This window comes from Triticum dicoccoides, chromosome 5B (assembly GCF_002162155.2).
Source record: "Triticum dicoccoides isolate Atlit2015 ecotype Zavitan chromosome 5B, WEW_v2.0, whole genome shotgun sequence".
Classification (NCBI taxonomy): domain Eukaryota; kingdom Viridiplantae; phylum Streptophyta; class Magnoliopsida; order Poales; family Poaceae; genus Triticum; species Triticum dicoccoides.
The window spans coordinates 544,306,903-544,316,464 of record NC_041389.1 but is presented as its reverse complement, the minus strand read 5'-3'; the positions used below and the strand labels follow the sequence as shown (position 1 = coordinate 544,316,464).

Below are 9,562 nucleotides of genomic sequence, written 5' to 3'. Positions count from 1 at the left end.
GCACCAAGGCAACCGATCCTCCATGCCAGATACTAGTCGGGTGATCCCTGTGATAAAAGGTGATCGAGCAGGCCGACCAGGGATTGAATTTGGGGGCAACGGGCTCTACAACGTATACATCGCGGAGTGCACTTTTGTGCCTTCTCTTTGGAATGTGAGTTGCGTAAATCATATTCACTGTTTTGACTGTTGGTGGGAAATTTTTCTGTCCTCCAGTGTTCGGCTGGCGAGGCTCATCCTTGTCTTCACTTGGTGTCTCCCTCCCCTTGTGTTCGGCATTTAGCTTGCCAGCCTACTTGAAAACCCAGCACTCTTTGTGGATGCGGTTTGCAGGTTTTTCGGGCGTGCCATGAATCTGACATAGCTTGTCTAGAATCTTATTTAGGCTGGATGGTCCGTCTCTAATGCCTTTAAATGGCTTCTTCCATTGATCGGGTCGAGAGCCCCTGAATCCGGCGTTGACCGTCGTATTATCTGGGCTATCTTCATTGTTTCGATGCTTGTTTTTATTGCGTCACGACTTCCCGTTGCCATCCCTTACTTCGGATGTGTCTGGGTCGCTGGTGCCGCTACGGGCCAACCAGCTGTCCTCGCCCGCGCAAAAGCGGGTCATAAGGCTGGTTAGGGCTACCATTGTCCTCGGCTTTTCTTGGCCAAGGTGTTTGGCGAGCCATTCGTCTCGGATACTATGCTTGAAAGCCGCTAAGGCTTCGGCATCTGGACAATCGACTATTTGATTCTTCTTAGTGAGAAATCTGTTCCAAAGCTTACGGGCTGACTCTCCGGGTTGTTGGATTATGTGACTTAGACTGTCTGCATCCGGAGGTCGGACATAGGTCCCTTGAAAGTTGGCCCTGAAAGCATCCTCAAGTTCCTCCCAACTTCCAATTGAGTTTTCGGGGAGGCTTTTCAACCAGTGCCGAACTGGTCCTTTCAACTTGAGGGGTAAGTATTTAATGGCGTGGAGATCGTCTCCGCGAGCCATGTGGATATGAAGGATAAAGTCCTCAATCCAGACCCCAGGGTCTGTTGTTCCGTCGTATGCCTCTATATTCACGGGTTTAAATCCCTTTGGAAATTCATGATCCAGCACCTCATCGGTGAAACACAGGGGGTGCGCGGCACCCCTATATTTGGATGTGTCATGGCATGTTGTCGACGGTTGTTGTGTTCGGTGTTGATTCCGAGCTGGTATTCGATCGGTACGATCGTTTTGATGGCTGTGATCCTGCGCCGGAGCATGCTTTCTAGATCCATAGATGGACTTGGCCACACCGCCTTTTTTATTCAGGAGCTCACGTAAATCGTGTGTTGACTTGTGTGCAGCATCATTAGCTGCCCTGTCACGCCCACAGGGTGGTCGGTCCGGCTGATCGGCCGTATTATTCTTCGGCGGGATGGGCTCTATGGCCTCATCGTCGAATTCGGGCAGCAGCTTGCGCTTTGGGTAGCTCTTTGTGTGGCGATCATCGCCATATTTTTCTTCAGTGTCGAGCACTTTGTTCCACCTGCGGTTGAGCGTGTCCTGCGCGGCTTTAAGCCTTTGCTTCTGCTTTTTCAAGCTCCTCGCGGTGGCAATAAGCCTTCGATGGAGGTTCTCTTGTTCCAAGTTTTTTCCTGGGATGATGAGTGCATCATTGTCCGGACTGTTTTCCTTTCCGGAGACAGGTTGATTAATTTTACCCCCGGGATCGGCGTCATCTGACGTCGGCTCCGGACTGTGTTCACCGTCCCCTGGCTCGTCCCGCTCCATCGCTGGGTCCATGGGGTCGTTGTTTCCTTTGGAGTCGACCGAGGTATTATTCCTTCTTGCGTTGTTTTTACTATGGCGGGATTTAGAGCGGCGCCTACGGCGTCACTTTGGTGGCTTATCGAGGGGATTATCCTTCGTTGCTTCCTTCCGTTCCTCGCTATTGTTTTCTTTGGGTGTATCTACCATATATACATCGTATGATGAGGTAGCTATCCAGCGCCCTATAGGCGGTGGTTCCTGTTCTTCTCCTGCATCGTCGTCCATACCGTTGATGTCTTCGGAGCTGAAGTCAAGCACGCCGGTTAAGTCATCGACAGTGGCTATTAAGTGGGTGGTGGGTGGGGAATGAATTTCTTCATTGTCCGCTTCCCACTCGAGCCGGACATAGTTCGGCCAAGAGTCTCCTGACAAAGAGAGAGATTTTAATGAATTTAGCACATCACCCAAGGGCGAGTGCCGAAAGATGTCCGCGGAGGTGAACTCCATAACCGGTGCCCAATCGGATTCGATAGGCGTGGGCGTACGCGGTTTGGATCCTGCAGCCGGAGACGAGTCTGAGGATCCGATGATACTGACCTCATAAGAGGTGGGATCAGTATTCGGCTTTAAGGCCGATGAGTGTGCGACCACCGTGGCGGGGTCCATCCACCCGTCCTCGGATGGCGCGATCTGCTCCGAATTGATTCCCGGGGCAGCCACAGGCGCGATCCCCCGAATAATGTCCGATGGCAAATCTAAGTCATGCTTGTCGGGACTATTAGGCACACCTGACACGGGCTCGAATCCATTGAAGATCAAGTCTCCGCGGATGTCGGTAGTGTAGTTCAAGCTTCCAAACTTGACCTAATGGCCAGGGGCATAGCTATCGATCTGCTCCAGATGGCCAAGCGGATTGGCCTGCAGTACGAAGCCGCCGAATACGAAGATCTGTCCGGGAAGGAAAACCTCCCCCTGGACTGCGTCATTGAGATGATTGAAGAAGCCATCAAGCCTTATCACGACGACACAGTGGAACTCTCAATGAAAGCACCAATGTCGGTGTCAAAGCCGGCGGATCTCGGGTAGGGGGTCCCGAACTGTGCGTCTAAGACTAATGGTAACAGGAGGTGAGGGACATGATGTTTACCCAGGTTCGGGCCCTCTCGATGGAGGTAATACCCTACTTCCTGCTTGATTGATCTTGATGATATGAGTATTACAAGAGTTGATTTACCACGAGATCGTAGAGGCTAAACCCTACAAGCTAGCCTATGATTATGATTGTTGTTGTCCTACGGACTAAACCCTCCGGTTTATATAGACACCAGAGGGGGCTAGGGTTACACAGAGTCGGTTACAGAGAAGGAGATCTACATATCCGAATCGCCAAGCTTGCCTTCTACGCAAAGGAGAGTCCCATCCGGACACGGGACGAATTCTTCAATCTTGTATCTTCATAGTCCAACAGTCCGACCAAAGTGTATAGTCCGGCTGTCCGAATACCCCCTAATGCAGGACTCCCTCACCAACCCCCTTGGACAAACGTGGTCACCGCGTGAACTTTGGCATCAGGCTGAGCTAAGCGCAAACACCATGTCTGGCAGGTAGTCCTTAGTGGTTTTGGTTGTTTTGCAAGGTTGGCTGGGTCATAGGTGAACTGCGGGAGTGGCTTTCTTCCTGGCAAGTTTCTGGACGGAAACTTGTGAGCTTCACTGAGAAAAATTTAGTGAGAACTAAAGGCTGTGCTTTGGGGTTTAGCAATATCTTAGGAGGGTAATCAAGCTCAGAAAATATCAGCCCCAAAAGATCAAGCAAAAATATACTTGCTATGCAAAGTGATCATTTTGTCTAGAACAGAAATGATTTTCTGTAGCAAAAATATTCCAAAAAGTTATGCAATATTTTTGCTGAGGAAGATGCCCTAGGGTTCAAAGAATATTTGTGAATTTATTCAGGATTTTTGGAGCAAGAAAACTAGTGGTTGCTTTGGAGCATACTTCTGTGAAGTGATTTTCAGGGAAGAAAATGAATACTTTTCTTTTATGAAAAATATTCCTTGGGCTTTTGTTGGAGTTTTTCAGAGAAGGAAAGGTGAGTTAGATGTGGATGGATCACTTGGGTGAAAATCAAGGGTAGGCCCAAGTGTTCAAGTCCATTTGAATTGATTCAAAACTCCAAATCCAAAGCAAATGCAAAAGAAAGTCCAAAAAAAGAGAGAAGGCAAATCCAGGCCGTCACATGATGCTGATGAGATTAAGGCCACAAGTGGTTATGTTTTTACACTTGGTGGTGGCGCTGTTTCCTGGAAGTCTTGCAAGCAGGCCATCTTAACGAGGTCAACTATGGAAGCAGAACTCACAACATTAGACACTGCCACTGTCGAAGCAGAGTGGTTTTATCAGCTCTTGATGGACTTACCTATGATTGAAAAACGAATACCCCCTATCCCGATGAACTGTGATAATCAAACTGTGATCGTCAAGATAAGCAGTTCTAAGGATAATATTAAGTCCTTGAGGCATGTGAAGGGGAGATGAAAATTTGTCAGAAAATTGAAGAACTCCGGAGTTATTACGTTGGATTATATCCAAACGTTGAAAAACTTGGCAGATCCCTTCATAAAGGGTTTATCAGGTAATGTGATAGATAATGCATCGATGGAGATGGGTTTGAGATCCACCGTATGAGTTGTCCATGGTGGTAACCACTCTAAGTGATCGGAGATCCCGTGAAGTAGAAGTAGGAGACAAGCTGTTGGTCAGCTGGGAGGAGAGTATCCCAATATTAATTATCCCACTCCGTGAAGATGCAATACTCTCCTGATCTGCATGGCAGGTTGATAGTTATCTTAATGTGTTCTTAGTGGCTTATTTCAGTAAACAGAGATGTTGTCATGCAGAGCATCTCCTGAGGAACATACCTATATGAATTTGACTGTTAAACGTTGCAGTGTTTGAGAATTGGGTGTTCTCTAATAAATTTCATGAAAGGCCCCGGAGTATGACGTATATGCTCCACCCGCGGGAAAGCCTTGCGGCAGCCCAATATCGGTCAAGAATTTGTGTGAAACTAGTCCCGCAGAAAATTTGTAGTTCAAGGCATAGTCCACTATTCAAGTTGTGGTCTACTGTAGCATAAAGTTCTAAGTGAAAGTTCAACTTAACAGTCTCCACTAACACCGGTATATAAATAATGTTTTGGAACTAAATGATGACATGTGCCAATGAGATTTTGTGAGGGATTGTTGGGATTTGTTAGTAGGCCTTTGGCCCAAAGCCCAACTAAAAATCTGAAATTCTCATGGCCCATTCTGTTGGAGATATGCCCTAGAGGCAATCATGTATGATGATATTTCCTATGTGTTTATGAATAAAGATAGTCCTTAGACATTATGAATGATGTGTATTAGCAAGTACGTGACTTGTTTGTGGGACTATACATTGTATGATGACTGTCCTAAAAGATCCCTAGTCGAAAGGGTTGTGTGGAACACAGCCGACTAGACTAGCATATGACACGGTCGATGGCTTGGTCTCACTAGCCGTGGAGCATTGGATGCTAACCGGATAATATGGACTCGGAAGGATCTGGTCGGATTCTACGTAGTCGAATCCGAGTCGAGATAAAGTCCGAGTCGGAGAGACCCAACTATGAGACAGAGCGATATGGCATCTGTGAGTCTCTAGTACAACATACGTTCTATGTCCTAAGACCTGAGCTGACGCATGTACTCATGATGGTGACAGACTTGCTTTGGGCCGACTAAACGCTACTCCGTGACTAGGTAGTTACAAAGGTAGGTTTCGGGTTTGTCCAGTCCCATGCTGCGAGACATGGTCGAGCAAGATGGGATTTGCCCCTCTGATTAAGAGAGATATACTCTGGGCCCCTCGTGTGATCCGACCAGAATAAGCATGGCCATGTGACAAGGATTATGAGATAATCCAGTTTGTGGTCGGTATCACTGGAACGAGAAAGAGGTCGGGCTAGCACAAGGATGGCAGTCTCGCCTTGAGCCTGACAACATATATCGTGAGGCAAAGGGAACAGAAGTGTGACACGTTGTACATGTTCGCCTAACCAGCTTCATAGTCTGCTTGGTGGTCGACATGCCTTGCTAGAGGCCGCTACCAACCGTGCAGGTCGGAGGTGATCCGAACTGTGACCAAGCGGACTTGAACCTAAGGGGTCGCGCGCTTAATGGAAGGAACCTACGAGGTTGGTTCGGAGGACACTGGTCGGATGTGATCCGAGCTGGACTTGGAACGCGACCGAGTAGACTTTGGGCTTTAGGATCCGTGCAAGGCCCAAGTGTCGAGCCCCCGACGGATGCCTATAAATAGTGGAGGTGCGGCACACTTATTCGGTTGATCGCTTCGGCGCCGTCGTTAGGGCTTTGCATGTGTTGCAACTAGCCACCTCCACTCGCCGCCGGTTGTGTGATCGGACCTAGCAGTCTGCCGCATGACGTTCCTCCTGCACGCGCGGATACCGTTAGAGGCGGTGCACTTGCGCCGCTTCGGGAACCTGTTCGCGGGATCCGATCGACTACGTGGGAGACCGGCAAGGAGGAGATGACTCCGGGGACGCACTGCCTCAACTCTACTCCCGCTGCACGGCACTGCGCGTCTAGTGGTAACGATCTGTGAACCATCTCCCTTAGCATGTTCCTGGTTGTTCTACGCGTAGGAATATTTTAAATTTGCAGTCGACGCACCCTACCGTAGAACTCGACACATTCATGCATGGCCGTGAGTGGTGTGAGTGAGACTAAAGTTTAGTCCCACCCTGGAAGTTGAATGGGAGTTGCACCTCTTCATAAGGTGAACTCTTCTAACACTTGTATGAGCACGAGAAGAGGAGACCTACATGCGCACTCGTCCTCCTCGTCGCGCCGCGCTTGTGTTTCGGGAATGAGCCGAGTTGAGAACAGAGCTATGCACGTTGTCTATATTTTTTATGCTCGAAAAAATTAATGCGTTATTAAATTAACAGATGCGTTAATTACCGAATCGTTCTGATTTTTTTGGATCGCGACTTGGGTGTGGGGTTTACTCCCATGACCTACCCGGCCCGCATTATATAGTCAGGCAGACGTCTACCCTAGGCGTCGTCGCATCATATGGTTTCGCATCGTTTCAGATCATTGCGCCACCACGCAAGTCTTCTCCATCACTCATTTCGGCGTGCACCGTGAGAAGGGACAACAGGCCTCCCGAACGCTCCTATCGTGATCCTTTACGGGAGAGGGACGATCAGGTTTTCGGGGAGCGCACTCGCCCGACTGCTGGCAACGATGGCTTCTTCCCGACCTCGTCAACCTCTTCCTCAACGACGTGGGCGACAACGCCAATGCCAATGAATTCTGCTCCCATTGCACCGTATGTGATTATGTCCCTCTTGTTTGAGAACGTGGTAGAATTCATGATTCTGGTCTATGCCTTAGATTGGATCTGTTCATCTACTGTGCTAGTCCGCATGATTAATTCAATCTCTGTTATTACTGTCATGATTTATTTTGTGTTTATTCAGATTAAATCTCATAGCAATTTACTCATATTTTTAACATGACGTACAATATTATATAGAGCCGGATATTGGATATTGTTCTCTGAGTCTAGCATTGACTAGCCACTTATCTCCCCCCAATCTAATTTCTTATCTGTCTTTAATCGCGAAGGATCCATAGCGAATGCTTTTTCAATGGCAAATTAAGTTGACACAAGGATGAAAATTCCCTCTAAGAAGCATAGCAAATCATTGCCAAAAACTGAAGGAATTGCCGTGCTTGCTAAAAAGAATTGCCATCCTAAAAACACGTTTGATTTGTCATGGTTAAAAGCCTGGAGTTCGGTTTGTAGCGAAATCCTAAAACAAAGAGGGTCCCCATTTATCCCCATTTTATAGAGTGATAACACCAGGCTAAAACCAAAAAACGGTGGAAATACTGTTCGGCACTACAAATCTGCCCCGATCTGATCTACGAGTACCTTCTAACACAGAACGAGTGTTCCCCTCACGTCTGCCTTCCAACACATCCTGCAAACCGAAGCCGCACACGCAGCGCCTCCCAAATTACTCACAAGACAGAAGAACTACGACCTACACGTCCAGCGACAAGAATCTGAATTGCTACTCAATCACGGCGCAGAAACCCGAGGCACAGCAGAGCGATATGAAGCCCGACGATCAGCTCCGACCACCGCACCGGCGACTCCAATCTGGACGCCGAGGAGTGCGACGGCTGCGCGGCCGGCGATATCCCAGCAGCTGCCACAACCAACAAGCCGGTGTCAGTGACAATGGCATTTGTACACAACAATGTCAATGTACAGCTAATGGCTAGCGCTCACCGTTGCACACGGAGCTGGTGGTGAGGTTGGCGAGGATGGTGAACGAGGTGCTGTTCGTGTAGCCGGCGTAGGAGCACGTCGTGCTCTCGCAGGTCGAGGTGGCGGACGTCGACGTGTTCCCGAGGAACAGGTCTCCGCATTTCGCCGCCGGGCAGGAGGGTGTCAACCCTTGCGTCGGCTGGCAGTCCAGCCTGAACATTTTCAGAGCATTGCCAAGTTCAGATTTCGTCAGCTTCTGTAGCATGTAGAGTACTCCCTCCGTCCGGAGAAGCTTGTCCCTGGGACAAGCTTGGGACAAGGAGGGAGTATAATTTAGTAGGAATGACCCGGAAGTACTCACTGCCAAGTGGTGGAGCTGCAGCCGCACATGATGCAATTGTTGGCCGTCAGGATGTAACTCGCGTTAGGGACGCGGAGGTTGCGGTCGATGGCCGAGTTGCTAATGGCAGAAGAGCAAGCTGCACAAGTATCACGGTATGTTAAACCAGAATTTCCAAACTGAACTCTTTATGAGTAACTGTACAATTCGAAGGTATACGATGTCCCCCGCAAACAAAAAGTATATGATATGAAGAGTATTAACTTGCGGAAGCGTTACAATGTTCATGACACTATGCCAGGTTAAGCTTGATGACAGCACTTCAGTCAAATTCAGAGAGATAAAGAGCAGAAAGTAAACTGTAACGAGCATCTCAACATGTACGGGCATTGTCATGAATCGGAGAACCCAAATTAACCAGGTGGCATATGTATGAACATATCGAATGACTTTGCAAATTAAAAGACAGACAGATTCTTGACTGAATTATTTGGTCCTGCTACGAACATGTAACCCGGCTAGGCAGTACTACAATTCTTTTGGTCCAATTGTTTTCCTCGGAGAAAGAAGATGTATGACCTCCTGGAATCAACCATACATACGAGAAATGTTAACTGTTCATAACTTCAGATTCAAGTGGCAGCATATCCAAGACTCTAATCTGAACCGAGGTATGATATGTGTTGCAACTTGCAAGGTAGAAAACCCCCTTTTTGCCCATCACAAGCACAACTTTTCAGGGCAAACAATCTGAAAAGCAACCTCGGGACATTGTGAAAAAGTACTACTACTCGTACTACAATCTACAAAGAGTCAAAGAAGGTCAAGAAAAGAGATAGAACTTTCAACTTTGTGTTGGCAAAGCATCTCCATGGCTCCCTCCACTTTTACCAGCAGAAAGAACCTAAAAAGAGTTCAGAAAATGTTTGATAGATGCAGGTTCACATCAGCAACTGCCATTGCATCCTATAATTTGTTGGATCCACCAACAATAAAGAACTACATATCGCACAAGCACAATGTACCATGAGTAGCAAACTATCGCAAAAAGAAGAGATGTCCTAACGGTTTATCACTGAACAACAAAAAAGAGGAGGCAAAATGCATAGCAAAAAAGCTGAATCTTGGAGCAATGGCAAGTTAGCAACAAGAAAAGAG

The 9,562-nt window shown here is 47.9% G+C and overlaps 1 protein-coding gene across 1 annotated transcript in view; it reads right to left on the bottom strand.

The window, feature by feature from the left end:
- Nucleotides 1–7,533: 7,533 nt before the first annotated feature.
- LOC119310004 (chitin elicitor-binding protein-like) overlaps nucleotides 7,534–9,562 on the bottom strand; it is a gene marked incomplete at its 5' end in the record, with an annotated part of 2,750 nt that continues 721 nt past the window's right edge. The window contains 3 exons of the mRNA XM_037585877.1: nucleotides 7,534–8,002; nucleotides 8,086–8,276; nucleotides 8,426–8,543. Coding sequence (XP_037441774.1) covers nucleotides 7,869–8,002; nucleotides 8,086–8,276; nucleotides 8,426–8,543 — 443 coding nt within the window. The remainder of the gene's footprint in view (nucleotides 8,003–8,085; nucleotides 8,277–8,425; nucleotides 8,544–9,562) is intronic.